The sequence below is a fragment of the Acanthisitta chloris genome, unplaced genomic scaffold (assembly GCF_000695815.1).
Source record: "Acanthisitta chloris isolate BGI_N310 unplaced genomic scaffold, ASM69581v1 scaffold22363, whole genome shotgun sequence".
NCBI classification, from domain to species: Eukaryota; Metazoa; Chordata; class Aves; order Passeriformes; family Acanthisittidae; genus Acanthisitta; species Acanthisitta chloris.
Genome location: NW_008666929.1, coordinates 7,056 through 33,149, shown reverse-complemented (window position 1 = coordinate 33,149; position 26,094 = coordinate 7,056). Strand labels below are relative to the sequence as shown.

Genomic DNA, 26,094 nt, shown 5'->3' with positions numbered 1-26,094 from the left:
TATTATGAAGCGGCAACTACGGCACTATGTGCCTTGGAAACTGATGTGCAAGGTAGCTATTTCTTACAGTGCTATTTGAGGTAACTGAGGTGATGTGTTTTGGGTTTTTCTAAACATCAGCTGGATACAAGCTTTGTTCTCAATATGCTGGTTCTTACACGACTGCCTGTGTAAATAATGAGCATGAACAAAAGAGAATATTTTAAAACAAAAGCAGAAATCATACATAGCAATGTGTGAAGGTTTCCAAAGACATAATCCTTTACCTTCAGCACATTTTTACTACACACCTCTTACTTTTACTAAAGGTCTGATGACACTGGTGATCTTAAAATTGAAAGAAAAAAAATGCCAGCAGGTAGCAACATCATCCCCTACAGAAAAACAGCACAAGAGCCAAGTTGACTGTGGTCTGTGACTCTGGTGCTGTATCATTTGCAAAAACCTGGCAGCCAGAGGATGCCATTCCTTTCCAAGTAATCAAACGAGATCCAGTATGTCTTGCAAATCTTGCATTCTCTTGCAGTTTAAGAGCAGACAGAAAGTTTTTCCACCTGCAGTTGCTACAAGCTACAATGGATGCAAACTGCCTTCTACAGGTGGTGTTTCAGTACTTGTCTCTAATAAAGACACCACACCAGGTTCCCTGACAGAAATGCACTCGTTTTGAATTTCTTTACAGAAACTGTGCTACTCTGCCTTCCAGATCGACCAGACATTACTCTAAAGCCCACAGGATTTAGGGAAACTTCTCCATGGAAAAGGAAATTAAAGGAAGCCTAGGATCCTTCCAACTCTTCTTAGATAGCTGACTTTACTTCAAGCACCAGCACACACCTTATTTCATCCAATCAAACCCAAGCACACAGCTTCCATTTTTATACTACCGCAAGAAAGACAAGAGAAGGTTTGTGATTAAACTAAAAGTAACACATTCAGAAGTACTATGGGAACTTGTAAATTGCAGACTAATGGAATCAGAAACTATGCAGGGAACTAGAAATTCAGTCATGCAGTTCTTTAACCAAGTTCTCCTGCCTCCTCAATACTCACCAAACCTTCAGAGAAACACTGAATCTCCTGTGCTTTTTAAATGAGTAAAAGCAGCCTAGGCAACAAACATTTGGGAGCAACGAGAAGTATGGACAAAGAAGAGGACAAAAGTGTTTCTGGCATTTTATACATTCATACACTGACTTACGTTAGTGGAGATTCATTTGGAGCTTTTGCTTGCCTTCTACTTTTCAGAGCCCGTAGCTTATCCCCTTGTGTTACACAGTTTGTTTCATCGTCATCACTGTACTGGGTAAGTGGAGGAGGGGAAGGGATAAACGAAGATTAAAATACAGGCACTTGGATATCTAAAAATTAACCTTATTTTAAGTCTTAAAGTTAGAATTAATCCCACCAGGATAAAGTAAAAGGAAATTCACTTGCATTAATACAGTTCTGTTCCTTCAAGTTTCCTGTTTGCTGCTCTTAAAGCGGTAAACCATTATTAAGTGGTGTAATGAATTACATGCATCAGAATGTTGTCTACTTTTAAAACAGTGGAAATAATATATTATCAAATCTTTGCTTAGGCAACTCTTCACTCAAGTACAGCATTTCCCTTCTTCGCTTGCCTTTTTAAAACAGCAGTACAGTCTTTTTCAAAAGGTACCATCAAAAGGTATAGAAGTTGCAATTACTTACAAACTAAAAAGTTAAAAATATTTCATCCCTTCCCTTCAAGTACACACAATGAAGCAACAGACAATCCAAACCAAAATCACACTGTTTTTGGTTGCAGATTGTGAGTACTTCTTTTTGTTCTATTATTTACCTAATTACTACAGACTAAAGCATGATAATGATACTCCCACTTACACTTGTGTTCTGAACTTTTTTTCATACTTGCTGTGCCTACTTTTTCCCCCCAATATCCCTTTATACAAAAAGGGTGAACAGAAAGAGAATCTGATTAACATAATTTTAGTGTACCCACAGGTTTGTTCAGAACCTGAGAGATTCTCAACAGTTCCAACTTTTACAAGAGCACAATATTTGGATGGTTACCAGTTCAATGTCCTTTTGGATGGTTCTCCTGTTTCTTGTGTTATTAATTGAAATATCATCTACTCCTGACAGAATTCTTGTTACAGCAATTTTATGGTTTCCTTTCAACTTTGCACGGAAAATATCCCCTTCTGTCCAAAGTTCTGCCTGTTTGCTATCATAACATGGAAAAAAAGGCCCAAAACACAACAAATTAACACTGAAGATTATTATGTGTACAACGAAGAAGTAAAAGACATCTAGATTTATTTTTCAAATAATTTACAGCCAAATCTACTTACTCCATCAGGAAGTGTTGTTGTGGTCCAATCACAGAACCAGGTCTATTTATTCTAATCCAGGCAATACTTTCAGCAGCAGTCATCTGATAATGCTTCATGATGTAACAGGCAATAAGCGTGCCAGTTCGTCCAAGACCAGCTGTGTAAGATAAAATAATGGCTTCTTTTATACACCTATCTTCACCTGGAATCTGCTGTAACTACAGACACTGTTACTTGCACAAGTAGTTGCCTAGTTTATTAAACAAACCTGTACTGATCAAACTTGGTAAGTGCAAAAATACTCTTAGATGTTTTTCATACACAAGGTTACCAACACACTGTACATGGTTTTTTTTGAGTGAGGTAACCTTCCAAAACCAGCAACTTTACAAATATCTGAAAGTCTATCCATCTTTATTTACCTTCTTATCTAGAAACATGTATGTAGGTATGAGAATGTTTTTACTCATGGGATAAAACAGCTGGCTCTTTTTAAAAAAATTTCTCACAGCACCTTCTTGCAAACCCATCATACATTGCACTGAAACCAATTGCTCTTCCAGTCCCTCTTCTAATTAATCACTTTAGCTCCCCCAAAAAGGACAAATTTTGCAATAAGCAAGTCTGGGCACTAGCTGGCACAGGCAAAAAGTACTCCAGAATGAGGAACCTTCTTTGCGATCACCCTCAAAATGGTTGTTTACCTTGGGAAACATGAGAAGGACAACTCCAGCTAAGCAGCATCTCTCCTCAATCACTTGCTGTAAATGTCACATCACACACCACCTTCTCTCATTTAAAAGCTGACTGATAACACCAGTGTAAAACCCTCTGTATAACCCAACAGCCAAGACAACCACACAGCATTTTCCATGGCTTGCCCAGCTTGAAGAACATACTACAGCATTCTACTCTTTCTCAAGAGTAAGAGCAGGCTGAGGAACATAAAGTTGGTCTAGATATCATTAATATGACATGTATCAAAGGATATCTTAATTTGAATGAAAACAGTGCACTTGTACCACTGATACTCCATGTTCTGGCATAACTGGTTATGAGATACGCCTGAATTTATCATCTCAGTGAAGAATAAGAGTATGCACTTGTTTTCTAACAGTCAAGATTCTGGTTTTAACAATTTTTCAATTCCCAGTAAAATTCTGTTAAACATACAGCAATTGGACAGCAGATCCAGGAACAAAAATGCAGTCTTTGCAGGTCCAAAGCAAATAGTTTAAGAAAAGGCTCTTCTCCCATCACAACATTTTCAGGTACACTAGTAAGGCAAAATTGTGGAGAAGTAATGCTTGACAGTCTGTTAAAGATGGTGTGAGAAGGAAAACACAGTGCCTCTAGAATCACAGAAACTCTTTATAGTAGCTGCACTGGGCATGCTCTAAAAATCTTGGCAGTCTAGAGGAAGAGATTTTCAGAGTATGCCCAAGGTAGGCAGTATAAAGGGTTTCTGAGGGATGAAGATTTTTGTGGTTCTGGAAGAATATTCATGATTTTTGAGGAAACTCCTCAAAAGTTTACGATTTGGTATATTTAATTGTGTATTTTCAGAAATACTATAAGCATTGCTAGGACTTCAAATTCCTGCTTAAAGGCATCCTTTGAAAATGCTAACACTTTCCAGCACAAAGAGCTGTTAATATTGGAAAGCTCACTTCCTCCAGCCTCATTCTTGGGAACGGCTGGGAATATTTTTCTGGAATTCACAAAACACTAAGAGGATGAAGTGTTGAACAGAACCACAAAAAAACCCTGAAGTTTGGCAGGAATGTTAGTAAATAGATATAATAGAATTATAGTGTAAAAGGCCTCAGGAACTCTAACTACAAGCATCACTTGTAATATAAATTAGTTTTTACACTATACCTTTGCAATGGACAGCTATTACACCTTCAGCATTTTCACAAATATTTAGAAATGTTTTAACTATAGTATCACTAGGTGTGCTTCCGTCAGCAAAGAAGAGGTCAAAGTGCTCAAATCCAGCATCTGTAAATCGTTTGGCATCATACAGTTTTTTGTTGAGGCGTATTATAGTGGTGACCTTATGTTTCCTGAAGTATGAGAAGTAAGCCTCTGGAGCATGGTGGGGATAGCCTATTGGAGAAAAGAAGGGAAACAAAAAGCAAAGAAGGCAGTAAGGCTCAAACTGCAGAAAAGAACATAGACTAAAAAACACTTGATGAAAACACTTTAAAAATAGAACTCACATTCAACACAAAGAAATAGACTAACTGAAAATGGAATTTTAACATAATCACCTGGGTCAGATGCAATTAAACCAAGCATTAAAATTTTACTGCCAGGGTTCTTATAAAAGAAAAAGAGCCAAGGAAAAAACACACTATTTGAGGGACAATTTTTAAAGCTTGTTCATACTGATAACAATCAACTAAGAAAGCAGTGGGTTTGTGTCCCCCACCTCCTTTTTTAAGCATACCATTTTCAATTTTACTTCTTGAATGAGGTCCACTGAAGGCAATGAATTTGTTTGGTATTATCCAGTTAAAATCTCCATTTTCTGCTCTCTGTCAAGAGAAAATGCTTGGTTTATCATTATCCCTGTATTTTCAGGCTTTTCCTTATTGTTTCAAAATACATGCTAGATAGAATGATGTAAAATTTTTGTCAAAGAAGTTATGTTAGTTGCCTGCTTTCTTTTCCATCATGAGGCTGACAGATGCTCTCAACTTCACTTTTCTTGCCTGTGTTCTTTTCTTTCTACATCAGGTTTAGAACAACACATCAGATGCCTTTCAGATGAAAGGCAACTTCCAATTTTTAATTTTGTCTATGTTTCTAAATTATGACCTTGGCCTTACCTCTGTTCACAACTTAAATAATGATTTTTTTAGGTTCTAAGAGCACTTAATTTTCTTTTTACAGTTAACTGGCAGCTTTGCATTTCTGAGACTGCTTATAGTCAAGAGTTGCACTCCACTATCACTTTTGTTTCCTGTGCCCCAAAGTGAATTTTGGAGTTTCCCAGCCCTGTTTTCTTCTTTACCTCAAAGAGTGGTGTTACACCTTTGCCACGTGTTCACAGATACAAACTTTAATTGTTCTCCAGCATTCAGTTAGACTTGGGCTTGTATGCCCTCTGGTTTTTCATCAAGACTGCTCAAGAATATGCATGACCTCTAAGAGGTATCCAAATTCGCATTCCCATCAACTCCCAAGGCTTTAATAATAACAGAAAAATGTATTTATTTCCAATTTGATTTCTGCTTCCCCCCATGTTCAAGCCTAAATATGCTTAAATCTGAATTTTAATACTCTCTCTCTGACCATGCACCTTTGTATACCAATCATAGTTTAAACAGACAAAACAGAAATTAATACTACAATAAAAATTAGTAGAAATTATAAACAATCATTTTAGTATTAGCAACAGCAAACCAACCAAAATATCAATGCTGAACACTTACTTCATAATGCTCATATTCATTTACATCAAACGTACTAAAGTCCAGGAAACCATATTGCAAGGCCTAAAATTCAGAATACAGCTTTTAACAAAGACGCCTTTTCAATGAGGACAGTTTATCACTCTTTTTGGCTACCAGAAGTCCCTTAACACCCACGCTACTGTTTAAGAGAGATTTCTTCATATAATTGAAGAAGCACAGATCCACTCAGTCCTGGTTCAGAACAGATTTGCAAATTTCAATATAAGTGAAGTCAGACAAGCAAATCAACTTTTTCCTGTTTTCACTGAATCACTACAAAATCCCAGATTACTGAAGCATTCAGTCTTTTTATTACTGCTAGGGGCAAAATTTTTTTTTAAAAAAAGGGAAAAATAACTGGCAAAAATCATCTCTAGAAGTTATAAATACATTCTAAATCTGCATTCATAGACTGCAAATATTTTTTGTGCATAAATACTATTTGCTAATATCTTCACTGATTTTAAATTGTTTGCTGTCACAAAGTCCTAAGCAGACATCAGTGTGGTCCACGATGTCCTGTAATAACCGACAACCATAATATTTAATAATACTGTATAAAAAATTCATTCATTTGGGTAAATGATAGTTTATCCACTTGTTCAATCAGGAAACACAAACACAGATAATCCCATATATCCCAGATACTTAAAACATAACATCCTAATCTCCTCTTTCACTTCTTAATCCTCTGTAGGTTTCCTTGCTGTTCACCAGCAAGAAGAATAGCAGTGCACCACTCTTGGCATACAAGGAGCCAACTTGAAAACATCCAAAAAAGCTGAAAATCATAAATCTGCAAGAAGATGACTTAACAGGTAAAAATGTCAGTATTTGGCAGAGATTCCCACAATACAAAAGACAGTAGTAGGGTGGAGAGCTGCAGAATTCAGAATTCCCCATTTCACTACTCATATAGACTAAAAAGAAGGCATTTTAATTCCTCCGTCCTTCGATGCCATGTTACTTCATCACTGTATTGCTATAAAACATTAGGTTATGATAATTTGTAGTCAAAAAAAGCACCTACCTCTTAACATTTGTTCTATCTGTATTACTGACACAAAACTTGAAATCATTAGCATGTGCTGCAAATGCCTAAAAGGTATGACTAACCAATTCAAAACCACTTTCAAAGACTATATTCAGCCTAAAATTTAACACTGGGGGGGATATAATAAACTTAACACACAATTCTTACGGATCAGAGGTGTGACTTACTGTCCTGACAGACTACATAAATAAAACTCAAAATTCCCCCTTTAAAATCTTCACTAGTTGATTTTATAAGGTATTGGTCAACTTCTATGGATGCTGTATCCACTTTTGTTATAATGCATAATTAGCTAGGTGACAATCAGAAAATCTGCTACTGCACAGCTTTAATTGGAATCCTAACTTTCTAAGCCTTCTTATTCTGCTGGGCAGTATTTAGCTGACCTTTTGCAATATGAAAAATATAAGTGTACTGACCTTGTTTATTGCATGAAAACAGTCCAGCAACGTCAGATGAAAACTGCAAGTACCAAAGGAAGCATCCCTATAAGATATGATGACCAAGACAGTAATTTTTCCCTTTTAATCCAAGTGAAAGCAATAGAAGACACTTCTCTAAAATACCTTTAATAAAACTGCTTCAAGATAATTATTTCACCTATAATAGCAATTATGTCAAATTATTAATTCATTTCCCCTACCTTGCATCTTAAAGGAATAATAAACATCAGTTATGTTAACAGATGATACAAGAGTAAGATACTCTTGTTACAGTTTTGATAAAGTTGGCAAGTTCAATTTCTGACATGAACATTGGAACAGGCAAAAGCTAATTCCTAAATAAGTATCATTCTAACACATATTCTTTAAATATTTTCTTCCAAGTACACTTCCAAAAGAAGTCAAATTTTATTACACTGCAAATTTTTTCTTCAAGCTCCGTTTAAAAGAGACTGCGCACATGCATTCTATATACGCATGAACAGCATTTTCTTACTAAAACTGTCAAGATAAACATTTGTATAGATACACTAAAACACTTTCCTTAAGATGTATGAATAGTTTATGCTTAAACAAGAGGAGAAACTGGTTTCATTAAAAGCCCTTCTTTCAACTGTATCTTTTTTAATTCTGTTGATCCAGAAATGGCATGTTCTTAGTATATGACCATTGTCAGATTCCATAAGTACCATACAGTTAGCATTCTATGGGAATGTAGTTAAGTAAAACAAATAAATTAAACTGAACCTATATCGGAGAATATTATGTCTCGGCAGAACACCTTCTTCTGAGACCATACAGCCCTCATCAGCAGAGAGCCATCAATGTTTCAAGTAAGTAAAATATGTAGCATGTCCAAATTTCAACTGAGATGAGGAAGAACTTCTGAAGAAAGTGGATGAATGATATCTCTAAACTTTTTTCTATCCTTTTCTTCCCCATGAATCAGTGTGAAAGGTGGGTGGGATGGAAACCAGCAGAAGGAAGTAACAGAACCCTACTGTTCTGTAGGCATATGAAGGGCATATAAAGGTGACATTGTAGTGAGGGTCTATTAGACCACCTGATGGGGAAGAACAAGTGGATGAAGCCTTCTGTGGACTGACAGGAACAGCCTCACTTTCACAGGCCCTGGTCCTCACAAGGAACTTTAACCACTGATATCTCCCTGAAGGGATAGCACAGTAGGGCACAGGCAATCCAGGAGGTTCATGGAGTGCATTAATGACAACTCCCTTCTCCAAGTGATAAGAAGAATCAATGAGGTCCACTACACTACTGAACCTCATACTCACCAACAAGCAGGTGCTCACTGTGAACATGAAAGGCAAAGGCAGCCTGGGATACAGTGACTATGGGATGGTGGAGCTCAGAATTCTGACAGGAGGAAGAAGGGTGAAAAACAAGCTGACAATCCTGGATTTCCAAAGAGCAGACTTTGGCCTCTTCAAACACATGCTTGGAAGAGTATCATGGGATAAGGTCCTGAAGGGAAGGGAGGCCCAAGAAAGCGAGTTAATATTCAATGATCAGCCCCTTCAAGCTCAGGAGCAGCTCATCCCAGTGAGTATGAAGCACATAACAACGCAAGCAGGCCTGTGTGGATGAACAAGAGACTCCAGGCCAAACTCAAGATGGAACCACACAGAGAACGGGAACAAGGACAGCTAACCTAGGAGGAATACAGAGACACTGTCTGAGCAACCAGGGATGAAATTAGAAAAGATAAAGCCCACAGGAAATTGAGTCTGGCCAGGGATGTTGTAGAAAACACTAAGAGCTTCTACAAAAATACAGGTGACAAAAGAAAAACTAGGGAGATATGGGCCCATTGCTCAGTGCGACAGAGGACCTGGTTACACAGACATGGAAAAAGCTGAGGTACTAATGTCTTCTCCTTAGTCTTTATTAGCAAGACTGGGCTTCAGGAACCTCAGGACCAGGAAACCAGGGGGAAAGGCTGGAGTAACGAAGATGTACTTTTGGTGGAAGAGAGTTAGATTGGGGAATATTCTGTAAATGGGATATTTATGTCAGCTGGTCCTGATGGGACGCACTCACAAGTGCTGAGAGACTTGGCTGATGTCACTGCAAGGCCACTCTCAATAATCTCTGACTGACATGGTGACTGGGAGAAATGCCTGAAGACTGGCAGAAAGTAAAGGTCACTCTCAACTTCAAGAAGGAATTCCCAAGGAACTACAGGCTAGTCAGCATCATGTCACTGCTCAGAGAGGTGATAACATAGCTAATCCTGGAAACTGGCACATTAAGGGCAAGAAAATCCGAGAAGCTGTCAGCATGGCTTCATCAAGAGGAAGTCATGCTTGACCAACTTGATAAACTCTTCTACATTAAAATGACTGGCCTGGTAAATGATGGGAGAACAGTGGATATTGTCTACCTGAACTTCACTAAGGCCTTAGATATTGTCTCCGTAAGACCCTCATAGACAAGCTAGTGATACGTGGGCTGGTTGAGCACATAGGCGGATTGAAAACTGACTAAATGGCTGGGCCCAAAGGGTGGCGGTCAGTAGCACAAAGTCTAGGTTGGAGGCTGGGAACCAGCAGTGATGCCAGGAGTCAATACTGCATTTGATCCTGTTTACGATCTTCATTAATATTCTGGATGAAGGTGAAGAAATTTCCCTCAGCAAGTCTGCTGATGACAAAAACTGAGAGAAGTAGCTGATACGTGAGAGAGTTGTGCTGCCATTTGAAGGGACCTTGACTGGCTGGAGAAATGGGCTGACAGAAGCCTAATTAATAAAGTTCAATAAGGAGAAAATATGAAGTCCTGCACCTGGAGAGGAATAACCCCAGGCACCAGTACATGCTGGCAGCCAACCTGCTGGAGAGCAGCTCTCCAGAAAAGGACCTGAGGGTCTCAGTGGACACCAAGTTGAACCTGAGCCAGCAGTGTGCCCTGCGACAAAGCAGTGAATGGTATCCTGAGCTGCATTAGGCAAAGGACTGTGAGCAGGTCAAGGGAGGCAATCATTTCCCTCTCCTCAGCACTAGTGAGGCCACATGCAGAGTACTATACCCAGTTCTGGGTTCCATAGACAAGGGAAGCATGGAGATATTGGAGAGAGTGAAGCAAAGGGGCACAAAGATGATTTAGGCTTTTTTCAGTGGTGCTCAGTGACAGGACCAGAGACAATGGGCATCAAGTGAAACAGAGGAGGTTCCCTCTGAACCTCAGGACCCATTTTTTCATTCTGCACGTGACTAAAGATTGCCCCAAGAGGCTGTGGAGTCTCCATCCTTGTGGCCCTGGGCAACCGGCTGTAAGTGACCCTCCTTGAACAGGGATGTTGGAACAGATGACCTTCAGAGGTCCCTTCCAACTTCATTGTGATTCCACAAATCAAAACAGAAATTTCTGCATCTTGCTATGACCTGAAGCAGCAACTACCTGACTGACTTTTTATTATTCTATGGGAAGGTACTGCATTTTTCAGAGATGAAGATGGTCTCAAAGGAACAGATCAAAGACAACATCTCAGTCAATCATTAACGTAATCAGAATTCCCTATTAATACCAGGTTTGGCCACACTAGTAAATTCAAGAAAATGGTAAATTTTACAGGCACTTCAGCCGACTATATTCTTTATCCCCGAGACAGGAGAAGTCTTCAGAAGTCAGCTCCCAATAAGCCTTGTTATATAACACATCTTTGCATTTCTTTTGAAGCGGTAGCCTTAGAATCTGGGCAACTTATATATTATGGGCAAGTGAAATGCTATCATCACCATCACCCATGTACACCTTTATGATATTTAGAAACAAATCTTACAGTCTTCCAAAGGACAGCTTTCGCTATTCTGGGAATATAAAAATGGAATTTTAAAGTGAGAAATGGGATGATGAAACTATGCAAATAAAGAGAGGTACTACTACACCATTATACTGAGGAGGTGGCAGGGGGGGAAGTAATAGAAATTCAAATCATCAAAACCTCATCTCTTGGCAAGAGAGCTAGAAAACACAAAAAAACAAGTACTGAATTAATCACTCCATAACAATATATTTGAACAGTAAGCTTGCCTCCTTTTCTCCATAATCTGGCAGGCATTCGAACACTAGCTTAGTCCAACATGTAGAAACTCTTGTTTGAAAGAAATTAAGTTTTTCCTCTACACAACAGATTGATTTTATTTGCCACATTAAGCAACACAGCATACACCACAAAGGAAGTCTGTGGTCTGAAACAGCTAGGATTACATTCCCTCAGGGACAGGTAACCATAACCCAATGGTTTTACACATTTCCTCAATGATGAGAAGAAATACTTTAAAGACACACTAAATCATATGAGATTAGGTAGCACTTTTTATGCACGTCAGACGGAGTGCTAAAAATATTACAAGCCATTTGAGGTGAATGACAGATATTTGATATGCTTAACCATCAATTTCAAAATATCAAGGTACAGAAAGTTCTATTGACTTGTTATTTACCTGAAAGGAAGATATGAAATGCTTCCGGCTAAGATAAGCCTGTACACATCTTCTGGAGATTCTCTCAGGTATATTATCTATTTTTGGAAAGACAGAAAAGGAAAAAGATTATTTTAAGACAGATATCAATAACTTTGAGTCACTTGATTACTACACAAGGCATAATTAATTATCACAGAGTTCAAAAGTGCTGGAAAAAAGGGGCATCAAGGACAAATGTTTGCAAAGGTGCAACAATAAAACTAACATAAACAATATAAACCACTAGTCAACCTAGACAAATGTATATTTTAACACAAAATTTAAAGATTTGTGCAGAAGTTGTTCAGCTATAGGCTGCAGTGAAAAAGCTTCTGTCCACCTGAATTCTTCTATGCTTCTACTGCAACTCTGCTGGACAGGTTTGTAGGGTTTTTTTAAATTTTTTTTAAGTTAAGCTTTTTAAGATGTAAATAAAAACACAAAACTCCACAGATATATCAGCATAGCTATGAATCATCTGGTACACAAACAGTCGGTACACTCAGCAGACAAGACTAGAACAGTAATTCATGCATGTTTTGATCTTCCTAAAGCAGAGTATTTGCATTAGTCCAAATTCTGTACTCTCTCCTTTGCATTGGTGAGGCAGGATCCAGTAACTAAATCCAGATGCCATAAAGAATAAAAAAAGCAAAAAAAAGAGGAAATAATAGAAATCTGTAGCTTTAGAAACAAAACACAGAACAGAATGGAGCAACATCCTTGAAGCACCAGGTATCAAACCTTCTACTGTCAAAAACACTCAAAAACAATTCACAAACGACCAACTTACGAGAAACATCCATACGGTCTTCATCACAGTATGTCTGATCCCTCTTGGATAGTCTTTAACACTAAGGTCTCCTTAAAGAATACCTAAAACTCCTCAGTTTTGCATATCATTTCTTCAAATACCATCAAACACCATCCCCAACATGGCCAGGAGGTAAGAACTGTTAATAACAAGCTGTCATTAACAGGTCAACATTCATTAATTTCAAACTAAATTTCCTTGAAAATTGCATTAACTAAGCTTTAGCACACAACAGAAAGTTGTTGGGGTTTTTTTCACTAACATTCAGTAAAATTATTTACTTCTTTTATATTAATGACATTTTTCCTTAGAAGTTATTTGAAAGTAAAAGTCCTAATGAGAATTAATTAAACATCCCCCAAAATCTATGCTTGGCATACTGGCTTTCTGTTGCTTTGGACACTTCTTCTTTTAAAAGTTGTCACTGCCTTTCAAATTTCTTTGACACTGATGCAAAACCAGTTTGAACAAATGGCTTAACATACCTTAAACATCCTCCCTCCACAAACACACAGACACACAAGGGGAGTTGGAACAGATGTTGCTAAAAAAACCCAACAAACAAACCCAGCTTGAAACATATCCCAGACAGCCAAATAGACACAGCAACAGGTGATGCTTTTGATTTTCCTCTGATTGAATCAATATGTTAAATATTTTCTGAGCATTATTCTTCTGAAATTAGCAAAACAAAGCAAAATACTTCTTGACGAGGAGTTAAGTAACAAAAACTGCATGATTTGTGCCTGTGTGAACTTTTGCATACATCCAGAATAGAAAAGATACTTAAAAAGCCCTCGCAGATATCATTGAATAGCTTCTCCTCAGTCTCCAGAGTTCACTTTCTATTCTGCAGGAATATTCATTGCCTGATTGGGTTATAAAGGTTATGTTTCAAGAAATTTCAAATTGCGTCCTAAATTGCAACATGTAGCACAGTGAACACATATTGCTCGCAATCATATAAATCTGGCACTGCTTGTTTATGAGGAAGTCAGGCCTGCCCTGAAAAAGTTACAAACCAGAGACATGAAATGGCATTAGCAAAGATGAGGTAATTAAACAGCAGAAACAGGTTTTGTTGTCAGAAATGAGTCACCTGGGAAAAAAAAAACCCTAGGAATAGAGAATGAATTAGGTTGGAAAGACCTCTGAGATCACTGAGTCCAACCTTGGACCAAACACCCCCATGTCAACTAACCCATGGCACTATGTGCCACATCCAGTCTTTCCTTAAAGACCTCCAGGGACAGTGACTATAGCACCTCCCTGGGCAGTCCATTCCAGTGTCTAATCATCCTTTCTGTGAAGAAATCCTTTCTAATGTCCAACTGGACTTCAGTGCTGCAAGACTGAGTAATATACAGAGAGTACTAGTTGTACCACAGGCAAATAGAAATGCAATACTAGCTATTTCTGTAAGTGTATGCTGCTCGGAAAGGCCAAGGATTTCTCCCATATGTCAACTGAGTTTTTACCAGCTTCTTAAAGAAAACAAGCTTCAATGTAGAAGCATTTGTTTACAAGTGTAAAAGCTGCAAGGGACAAGTTGGGTTTTTTCATAATATCAAGTGTTGTGTTAAAATAAATCTAAATAATGTTGCAGTATACTGAAACTTTAGTTCTTAAGCACAGATCCAAATTCTGAAATTACATTACCAGTGAAGCTGCTAGAAACACCATTTTAACATACATGCATGTGTGTATGGACCTTCCTTAACAGAACTATACACGAACACTTGCTACATATAAGACATTTAAAAAACCGCAACCTGATTTTTGACACCATCATTTAGTATGTACAAAAAGCACACTGCAAAAAGTTGGTACTTTTCAATGTGGACAAGCTACTAAGCAAAAATACATAGTACTTCCTCTACAAGTGAAGGAATACATAGTATATTTACTGAAGAAGGAAACTGCTAGTTTCTCAGAACTGTCTGAAACAAAGAAAAGATCCTGCTACACTTCAGCTGTGACAGTACTACACGCAAATGATACAACATGTGAACAGTTCCAGAGACAGCAGCTAATGAAATGGTCAGACTATGTACTCAGTGAAAAGTGGCTTACAAAAAAAATTAGGCTCATATGAGGATAGCTGAACAGGTGCAATGGTGTGGAGTGCTTCAAAAGGGAAGAATGACATTCAGCCTACACATAACGGGAAAGACCATAAATAGATAATTACTTCACAAGGAAAGTATCCTGGCAGTAACACAACACAAGTAGCTGTGGCAGTCAAAGTGGAGACAGGATCAGTTTCTGTCACAGATTAAGGGAGCACCCAGTTAGAAATCCTGGATGCAAGCAAAGCTCAATAAAGGCTGAACATGGGTAGGGCCTGGCTTTAGGTTGTGGGTGAGCCGAATTCCACATATGGAAACAGGTAAGACTGAAGGAGTGAAGGAAGGAACAGCAAAGCTCAGAGAAGCAATAAATGTCAAGGCCGCAGAGGCCACATCTGCATCAGGAAATGGTGGGCACCAGCAGAAATGCACCTGCAGATTGAGAGCCAGTGCTGAAGATCTGATGTCTGCACTATACACTTCCAGCAGCTTTAAGCTTAACAGCCAGTTTTATTTTGGTCCTGTGGACTGAACCCCCATTACCTGTTAGGATTGCTCCTAGACTGCTCCATGAAGTGAACCAAAAGGCAGTGAGCAGGATGTAAGGGAAGATTCACTTAAAAAAAACCACTTCTGACACAAACAGAAACTGTTATGCAGTTATATATCTGTATCTATATAAAACTACACATAATACTGTTTCTGACCAGAAGGAGGCCACTAAAGCCTTAAAGATGAACTACTTCCTAGGAATGATGTGGATGAACAAAGGACTAAAGAAAGCCAGTGAATGGGAGAGAGAAAGTAGCAGTGATCAAAAAGACCTGTAGCAGACAGAAGTGTTGAAAGAGAGAAGGACTTTCTAAGTCAGCAAGCAGAAATGAAGTTTCAGAAAAGAAGAGAATGGAAGTGTTGATCTGATGAATAGCAAAACAAAGGTATATAAATCAATTCATAGGTGTGTAGGGGGGACTGAGGAGAAACAGGAAAAGACAAACTCCAGAAATCAAAATACGCAACAGCTGAAACCAGTTTGTCCAGATGCTGATGACAATTTGTTTTTGCAGTGCTTTCTAAGATGACAAAAACTTTCAGTTTTCTTATATTAATGCTAATATAGCAATCAAAAAGAACTACTATTGAAAAGATTTTAAAAATTAAAATAAATTTCAAGCATTCATATCCACTGTTATTTAGCAGAAGCAGGTATTCTCTGGGATACTGTTTGTCCATTTTTGTATACACAAATGAAGAGAATTTCCCAAGGGGTTTCTTTCCTGCATATGAGGGAAAAATGTAAAAAAAAAAAAAGAATGCAGCAGGCCTGAAATACATCATCCACAAGTTCAGTTGTTTTTAGAATTTTCCCACCATCATATGCAAGAATAGATGGGTCTACACACAAATCTGCATACACACAAATATACACAAAAAAGCCTTCATAAAACCCTTTACGAATCTTTTACTTAAGTACCTTTCAGAAAAATTGCAACTATAAGCAATTAATGTCTTTCAAGTCATACATATTGTTTTATCACAATGTGTAATCACTGTCTACAGACAATTTAGAAATCTTCTTTCCTTATGTGCACAAAAAATATCCTACCGAACTTCAGAATATAGCTTGTAATCTGCTATTAGCAGTTGATCCACTAACATTGCTCTAACCATCCTTTTCATTTAGGACATCTGTTTCTAATCAAGGGACTGCAGGCAGCTCTGTGAATGGTCAAGAACCATCGAAGCACTGAATACTGGGAAAGGTGCACTCAAGCACACCTCCTGACAACATCGCTGTGTAGTCAAACAGCCACTTAATGTTCACTGAATGAAGCAGAAGAGTTTGCAGGATTAGGCGACCCATTCTTTATTTATGAGCATTTAAAATTAGCCATAGAATGAAAGTTCTTTTAGAAAGCCATGCCTTTGTCTGATTCATATTAGTGTTTTCAAACCAGCCTTATTTTTTAAGCAGCGGCTTCCTAGATTAGCGTTACAATAATGAGAATGGTATTCACAATAGGATATAAAGTATTCCTGGTGGAAAAGGAAATGAGGCTCTGGTTGAAAAAGGCATCTTGATTTTCAATACATGGGATTGCCAAGCACAATAGTAATGCTGCATGCAAGACAAAACGTGTTTGATAATAATTATCTATGACATAACTTGTTTTTTCACGCAAATTAAATAGGCTACTGAAATATGCTGTACAGTTAGAAACTATATCAACTTGAGCCTGCAAATAGCACTTTAAATTCATGTCTATGATGTGCTCAGCATAATCAAGTTTATCCACCTTCTCACCCTCAACTGCAAAATCTACTTAAGGCTGCTACCTAAAATCATACCTTTTACCAACCATGCTGACTTAGAAGTCAGAAAATAATGAGATGATTCATTTTAAACTGCTTACAAGCAAATTTTATGTGATACAACTATGTTCTGAAAATGTCACTCACCCAAAATAGCCTGAACTGCTGTAAACAGCACATAATCTCAACCCACCGACTCTGAACAAATGCAAATAACTGCTGTGTGTGATCAGACTCAAACATAAGCTCACACAGGTGTTATAACTTACAAGTACTAAATATGTTATTTCATTAAAACCTCTACTGGATATACTAGTCAGTTAATACATTAAATTTCCAGCAATATTCCTTAGGAAAAAAGTTAGATACAGCAAAATTAAAACAGAAATATATTAGAATAAAAAAGCTTCCTGCATGGATTTGTAGTGTACTGAAGAAATGCACATGTGGCCAGCAGTCCCTTCATTAGCAGAAACACAGTCATTAAGTAGAAGAGAAGGAATAACTGCATTTGTCTGGCAACTCTCTTTGTTCATCATAAACAAAAGCAAGAAATCTCCAATTACCTCTCAAAGAGCAAAGAGGAGACACAGAAAACCGTATTAGCTCTGAACTGACTAGGCTGGGCACCTCAGTACTTCATGGGAGCTACTAAAGCAAGCTAGTACTATACTGAGGGACCCCCCAAAGTACAACCATGCATCTCCTATGGAGACAAGCAGTTTGGTAGGAACATCCTGAAGAAGAACTTAGTACAAACAGCAGGAAAAGCTGCTGTCATGAAGACAGGTAGAAGGTAGTAGTTTTTTAGGATACGAACACAGAAATAGCCAAGATTCCAGGCAACGTTTGCTTAAATGAAAGGCTAGTACTTTTCCCATTTTGTCTCTGCCAATCACTTGTCAAGCACCTCTCCCCAAAATGCAACTGAGGGTAAACATGGTTTGCCCACTCGTAATTTGAGTGCTGCCACAGTTACCCATTTATCATCACACAACCTGGACCACAAACCAGGTGTATCTCAAGCTTAGCCAGAGATAACTCTGCAAATGCTACAATAAGAACAGAGCAGTTCAACATCACACTCATGGGTACCAATTGCTTCTCCAACCTCCAGCTTCTACACAGAATTAGGCCCACAGCTAGGAAGGTCACTAACAAATTGAAAAGGCAAAAAACCAATACTATGGATTAGAATGGATGAAGGAAACGCTGCTTACCCTGAAGAAAGAAGATGAGAAAATAAGCAAAGTATAGAGATGAGTCCTGGAGAAGGTGACCTGAATTACAGCAGTTCATGGGGCGGTACCCTGGAAGGGTCACCCTCCAAGTACATAATTAGTGCCAGGCCTGAGAAAAAAAACACTGTTACTAAGTTAATGTAGCCAAGGGGAGAGGGGGGAGCTTGGGAATTGGGTGGACAGGGCACAGAGGGTACATTTTCTTTCTTAATATAGAAAGAGCAATGATGGAAGAAGCAGACTTTCCTCACCCACAGCCAAGTCCTGGTGAAAATCAAGAGAAGCCACTGTAGATATCAACTCAGATCATCACTGCTGCTTTGGTAGTGTGGTAAGGCCTGAACAGTGCAGAAAGCTTTCAAGGAAAAGATTTTTCTTTAAAAGGTGAAGAACAAAAGCTTTCCCCCCCCTTCTTTCCCCCTTCACCAAATAAAGTGCGAACATTCTATCCCAACACACTGAATTCTGGCCACCCCTTCTGTGTCTGAATGTGGCAAATTTATGCTAATCTACACAGAAGATTATTATTCCCATTATGCCGTATATCATCTGTAAAAAATAAAAAAAATACAGAATTAAAATAGATGAAAGATGAACAATAAAGGGACTAAGGTCTAAAATGTTAAGATTTACTCTAAAAATATTTTATTCTAAAACTACATATATAACAATATATTTGTAAACTTCGTTCTTCACTTTTAAAGCCATGTTATACTGAAGAGCATGAGTTAGGCAGTGCTGTCACATCAAAGTACACCTGGAAGGAAGCAGCAGATGCAGGAGGGGGGAGAAAGAAGTGTGTAGTCTGAAGAGTTCAGAAACTATCTCCACTGAAGAGGAAAGAAAGACAAGTTAGATGAAGGGGAAGGGGGAAAACATTAAAACACACCAACTGCGAAGAAAAGACTGAGAACAGACTTGGCTTGAAAACCAGAACACTAACAGCTGCCCTTACCACACCACACTTAATGATGACTTTCATAATTGCATTAGTAGTCCAAATGAGCACATCCACACATGATATATATGCACATATACATTTAAACAAAAGATGTTGAAGGATAAACCATGCTAATATATCCCAACTCCTTAAAGCAGAAGTTAATATTCTGTTTAAGAATACAAATTTGAGGTCAACAAACCCTTAAAATTACATCTTTAGAAGCTGCTACCACAAAAGTACTGAATGTTTGAGGACACAGAAGTCCCAGAGGAAAACTAGTTATATACAGTTAATTATAGTCTTGTAATTTAAACATGACTGTATTGAAAAAAAACAAACCACAAAACAGGAACAAAACAACAAAACCAGAAATCTTGCAGCTACTATGTCTGTGCTGTTCCTGAAAAGCTGGCAGCCTGTTATTCCTAACAAGTAACTTGAAGTGCCTGTATCTACAGAGCATCCTGCACCCAAACTGGGCTTAAGTTATCAAAGGCCTTACCACACATGCAGACAAGCACTATTTTCATTACTAACTCCGCAAAGGCTGCTTTCCCTTTCTACTTCCTTGCTCTGCCTTGAACTAACCTGAATTCTTCCAGCCTGATGGGCTGCCACACAGTTTCTCAACCTAAGGTAAACTCTTGAAATGGGAACTTACCATTAAGCTGAAAAACCAGATTCAAACAAGAAAACACATTCAATCCACAGAAAACAAAATACAGTGACAACCTACCACTTATACTGTAAGATCAGAGATTTGACAATCAGCTCAAGCAAGGAAGAGCATTACCACCATGACACAGCCTGATTAACTAAAATTACAGAAAAGCATATTAAAGGTTTGACCAACAGCTGGATGGATCCTTCTTCATCAAAAAGCAAAGCATTCTGAACTGAAGAAAGTGGATGCCTACACCTACGTATGTTTTAAATAAAGAAGGCCTCAATATTTCCTTTCAATCAGGAAATATGCTTATAGACATGTTTATCACACATTCTGAACAGATCCTATATCATTGCTTCTCCCAGAGAGAACAATCCAATTCTCCCTGCAGAAAGCAGAAATATGGGACCAGTATGTTTGATCACTTGAGCAATGAGCACTGTAATTATGCCTGCCCCTTCACGAAAGATCATCAAAGGGTGCAATGGGAGAAAAAAAGCAAGCCTCAGGGGCATAGTCTTTCTTCTGTGATCTTTCTTCAGTGGAATCCCTCCCACATCAAACTGGGAAGAAACTCTACCCTACTTTATAGAAACAGCAGTACCAAAGCCAAAGTCTGTTGCACTGGAAAGAAAATTAGCATCTAGCTAGAACTCAGCATCTAAGATTTGAAAATATGCAAGACAGAAAATTCCACTGTTCACGGAGGGGTCTGATATTCACACTGTGCTTCATTTTGCCCTGGGCCTTTAAGGGAAACTGCCAAAATATTGAATGCAATAACTGAAGTACATCTCTGAACTCCGAACAGTGAGGCTTTGACTAGCCTCTTTGTGTCCTATGCCAGCTCTCTGCAACCAGCCCTCCCACATGCATTGGCTAGTCAGTCATGACCTCGTGTTGTACTTCAGTCTGCATGAGCATCCTTTCTTTACTCAACAGCTCCCACTTCCTTCACTGCAGTTCTCTGAAGCAAAAGCTGTCTATTCCTCTGTACAACAGCCCCCATTTTTAATTACTATGCTTTGCATTGTCATAATCCATACATATTAATCTTAGAGCTTTATTCAAGTCCGTTCAAGCATTGCCCATCAACTGCATGTGGTTATTGTAACACACCAGGGCTACTGGATATAGAAAGAAATAAGATTTGTGTTAGTTTTTTTGTATACTTTCGCACAGTTAGTCACAGTATTTTCTTATTAAATTGCTTTGCCACTAGCTAATTTTCTGTACCAAAATTGTGCTCAAAATGTCAGCTGCTATGCTGCACAATACTACTATAGAGAACAAAAGTCTAGGGAAAAACAAAGTCCACTTTCTTCCAAATAATGGCTGATAACTGAAGCCAGTCCCCTCTCACTTTCTGGGCCTCCATTATGATCAAGTAATTAGGAAGTAGTTTTCCTAAAAGCTGCAGCTGTTTTGTCAACATAATCCCTTACCTGCAAACAAGCTCAGGAACTCATATTACCAATTTTCATGAGGTTTAAGAATGCAAAGGTCTACAGCAACAGTCCTAAGTGCCTGTGTTTCAAATACCAAGACTGACAAATTTTGAAATCTAGTTCTCAATTTCTAGTAAGTGCTGTAGAATACACACAACAGAGAAACTCTGAGGAGCAGAAAATGGACATCCTGCATGATGCAGACAGGCAGCAAGGAGACTGCCCACATCACAGAAAGTACTGTGCAGACTTGTGGCCAATAAATAGGAACGACCTAAGGCTACATGAACCTTGACCCCTCAAATCTCCAACTTCAAAAAGCACATAGCTTCTCACTTCATTTTACTACTCAGTAAACAAGAGAAATAGTTTCAACCAAGGTGTGTTAAAAGTTAAAACACAAATATGGTAGATCACATCTTTCATTCTGAAGCATTCAGCATTTGATTTCTTGACTCCACTTTTGTGCACCAAACACGTGCTGTTGTGATGTTAAACTGCTCCTTTTGCCCTCTGCAGTCAGGGACCTGGCTTAGTACCTTTCCAGCCACCTTGTGTATTCCTAGACTTTACACTGGCTCTAAACCTATCTCACTACTTGTCCCATATTAACTGAAGAGATCACTTTGTATTAGAGAAAAATCAGCTGGGGAAGAAAAGGTGTATTTAAACATGCATGCACTGGTGAATGCTATACTGTACTTTGTGCAAGACAATTTTTTTTATCTTAAAAAAGAAAAAGCGTTTGTACAGTTGGGGGAAAGGAGAAACTCCAAGACGCAGTTGTTTGTCCTGAATGAAAATATTTTTTTTTCAGTGATTCTCTTATTTCTTAGGAACACAGATTGCAGTAGAGAAGAAAAAACCTAAAATCATACAACATAACTCACAGACCTGCTAGACTTTAGAAACTGTCTAAGTATGTGGTACATTATTACAATATACATTAGGAGGATGATTATTCAAGCAAACTGTTTTGATCTTGGTGTTTTAAAAACTGAGTCCGAAAAAATGAACACAGCAGCTGATGACAAAATTTAAATACTTACTGCGTAGGAGCCTATGAGGAATGCAGCATTTGCTTGCTTTTTCTGATCAAAGCCAGTGTAATGAATTATTTTCTTCCTTATCAATGAAAATGACTGCATCAAGAAATGAACAAGATTATGATTTTGCATTTTAGACCTTTTATGCTTTCTTTTATAAAATTAGAGGAACGCAAGAGTTTGTTTTCCTACTTTCAGCCACCTGTATTCAGAGAACTGAGTATACTGCAGACTAGTCCCTCAGAGGCTTTGAGAAACTGTACGGTATCTCTACCAAGATTGTTCTAATTTTTTCCCAGTATTATGCCTAAATAATTTTTGATACAAATTACAGTAATCTTCTCTTTTTCCCCTTTAATGCATTTAGTATTTCTGACTTCAACCCTTACGTAATGGACAGCCATTTATGAGAAGCAAATAGAAAGTGGCATTCTCAAAAACATCACAGGCAGATTAAAGTTGCAATAGTTTTGAAAACAGAATTCAGATTTTTTTTTTATTCTTAAAGAAAACCTGACTTTAGATAAATCCACTAGTATTTGTTTGCAAGCATCAGAACCATGCCTAGATTAAAATATTTTGAAAGTATTTCTAAACTCTATCACAAGTAACTTTTTTAAATACTGGCTTGGCTTAGCATATACTTTCTCCAATTATCTTACAAAGCGGGTGGAATGGCATTTTCAATAGAAAGGACATGGACATCTGTGGTGGCAGTTATCCCCTAACTGGCTCTTGAAACAAATTCTGATGTGTTTGAAACTGCACGCTTTGATCAACTGCTAAGCTATCATGAAACGCCATTTTATGTATTTAAATACCAATGTTATTCACACAGATACTATTCAATACACTCAAAGACAAATAAACCCCTGATCACTAACAGAAATATGTTCTCAGCAATCCTAACATGCCTGTCCAATATCAAACCCAACATATTGAAAGGGTTTATAATACAGACTTGTGTTGCTTCAGAGCATCCCATAAACAAAAATCAGAGAATTACATCACTGGCAAACTTGTTTGTAGTGCCACAGGGACAAAGCAAGTCTGAATTATGCAAGCTATTACCAGTGACAGACATCAAGGAATAAAAAAAAATACACTCTTAAACTACAATGTTCTGTATGCTTCCCAATTTTCACAGTTCAGTGGCAGTTTAAAGAGCTAAGCAGTTTTGAAGAGGCAAACTGTGATTCACAGTAATTCAAATAAGCCTTTTTCATCTGTCTAACAGGTTTAATATTCCAACATCTGTTAGAGGTCAACTAACTTGAAGTCATTTATGTTAATTATTACAGGGAGTCTCTGTTTTAGAGACACTATACTCTATCAAGAGCCCAATCCTGAAAATTACTGAGCACCCCTACGAGAAAAGAATCTGCAGTGGCAACAAAGCAGTCTCCTTCAGGACAATGCCATCAATGCTATTGGCGAGCACGTGTTGCTTCTTACTAAAGACATGTCAGCATCAGAAGAGATGACCAAGTCAAATGAAAAATATTTCAAATAAAAATGTGTTGTATTGCATCCTCAAGCTCACTCAATGTTGGCAGATTGCCAAGAAGATTGAATTCCAGGAGGGGTGCTTTTCATTTAAAAGGGTTGGTACTCATTTAGCAATTATCTTTTAGAAGCTTAACATTAGTTACTGCCACAGTGGTGCATTTTCTGTTTCTTAAAAGTAAGAGAGCTTTCCTTCCTGATCCTCCTCCCTAAATTCACCTTGATAAAATCTAGCATTCATACTCAGAATTCAGCTGGATTAGGAACCCAGGAAAGCACCTGTACAAAAGAACAAAAAAACTTTTGGCCCATTTGTTTTCGTGCTTTAAAAAGTCAATAATAATATTGAATAAAAACCCCAAGCATTACCTTTAATTTCTTGTTCAGCTTGCAGCAGTACCTGTAGAGCATAGCCAGATTGAGTGGTCCAAAGTCTGCATAGAAGCTGGTAGAAGAAAGGGGAAAAATTGTACATGACCCCTATAATTCTTTTTTTCAATTAGATGCACAAAACAAGGAGTAATAATATACATGTGATATATGTACATCATGCTACAAACAAGCATGTGTTCTTACATACATACATACATACTATTTTGCTGCAGGAAACAGTTTTGTCATTTTCAAACATGGACTAGAACTTTTTTGTTGTCCACACACCACCATTCAAGAAACAAACTCAAGGTTTGAAGCACCTACTTCTCACTATTGTATCACTCCGTGACAAAAGTTTTGAAACTCTATTTTAAAAGCAACTCATAAGTTTTACTTTAAAAGAAGGAAATTGATAGTGCTAGAGAAAAGTGAACCAAAGAATAAAGACTAATCAGTACTTTCAAAAGCACTAAGCATGCCCTTGGTCAAAAACATTTAAAGAACTAGCAACATTCCACCTCATGTAAAAGGCAAACACTGTTCACTACAGAGAAAATAATATATCCATTGTAAGCTCATAAAGGCTTGAATTGATCTTTCCATTTTTTTAATCTTATTCTAGGAAGTTCAGACATTTCACTTAATACATCAGCATCCAAAGACATTCCCTTCAGTTTGGCAGTTCAATGTGCACTTCTGAATCTGTTTTTGCAACATGTTTGTGTCTCCTAACAGGAATGGGTACAATGAAAGCTTCTGCTTTGAAAACATTTTAAAGAAATCCTAATGGGAATGCAAGAAACCATTCTAAGGCATATAAATCATCATGGCAGATAAGTATGAGAAGACCAAACTCATGTAATTAATTCTATAAAGGGAATGGTCTGTTTCCCTCCGCTACATTTAGAAACAGAATGCCAATTAGACTGGTTGCTCACTGCTGTTGTACTGACTAATTTGTCTCTGTTAAAAAAAAAATAAACGGAAAAAATAAGTCTGTACTTACTTCTCATATACAAGTTCATCATCTATGCAGAAATAATGGGTGTTTGCAGCTCCACTCTTTGGTTTTTGGCAGAGAATTGCAAAATAGAGGCGATCTGAAATGCAAGAAAATTTGAAGTTTTTATAAACATCACACAAGCACTACCTGTCAACAGGACAACTTTAAATGGTTTAAAATGAAGGAAATCTTCTTTTGGGTACTACCAAGCTAGGTATTATTATTTCTCCCGTGTTAAACAAAGTCACAGAAAGACTGAGGCTTTCTGCTCAGCAGTGTTCCCATAATCCACAGCTCTTTAGCGTTCTTTCCCGAAGTGTTGCCAGGAAAGCTACTTATTTGATGATTTTGCAAAATAGCAGGAGCCTGACTTGCACCCACACACACGGCAGAGACCCACCTCCTTGTGGCAGGTGGTTGCACTCCAAATTCCAACACACACACCCCATACCCTCCAGGTAAACCACAAATCCCTCTGCACCTCTGAGCGCCTACAATAAACTGAATGAGATGCACTGACACCAAAACGCAGGCACTGCTTTCTGAGAAACCATGACTTTGACAGTAGTGGCATGCAATTAAAGCCTGCAGGTGACAGATGAAGGAGGGAAGCAAGCGGGCAGCCCCCTGCTGCCTGCGGGAGCAACAGCCAAGCCACCACCTGGATACCTCCATCCGCATCCCCACCCCAGCTGCCCCTTAAGCCTCCGTGCCTGCAGGCAATCTTGTGCTTGCCCTGCCTTCCTTTGTTAAGCTGAGGGTAAAAAACTGCCAGCAGTATTCACACAGATATAAATTACTTTTATGGCCAGGGAAGCTGTAGCCCCAGTGAACTTTAAACACTGACTGCGCTGCTGCTATAAATCGCTGTGCTTGTGGTAATTGGTCAATAAAAATTGA

General features: G+C 38.1%; 1 protein-coding gene across 1 annotated transcript in view; it reads right to left on the bottom strand.

The window, feature by feature from the left end:
* Window positions 1-25,291, bottom strand: part of LOC103799969 (dual specificity protein phosphatase CDC14B-like) — a gene marked incomplete at its 5' end in the record, with an annotated part of 35,650 nt that extends 10,359 nt beyond the window's left edge. The window contains 11 exons of the mRNA XM_009072327.1: window positions 1,202-1,302; window positions 2,059-2,212; window positions 2,340-2,478; window positions 4,203-4,433; window positions 4,777-4,864; window positions 5,765-5,827; window positions 7,259-7,325; window positions 11,749-11,825; window positions 22,314-22,406; window positions 24,186-24,261; window positions 25,198-25,291. Of these exons, the coding sequence (XP_009070575.1) occupies window positions 1,202-1,302; window positions 2,059-2,212; window positions 2,340-2,478; window positions 4,203-4,433; window positions 4,777-4,864; window positions 5,765-5,827; window positions 7,259-7,325; window positions 11,749-11,825; window positions 22,314-22,406; window positions 24,186-24,261; window positions 25,198-25,291 (1,183 nt within the window). The remainder of the gene's footprint in view (window positions 1-1,201; window positions 1,303-2,058; window positions 2,213-2,339; window positions 2,479-4,202; window positions 4,434-4,776; window positions 4,865-5,764; window positions 5,828-7,258; window positions 7,326-11,748; window positions 11,826-22,313; window positions 22,407-24,185; window positions 24,262-25,197) is intronic.
* Window positions 25,292-26,094: the final 803 nt, after the last annotated feature.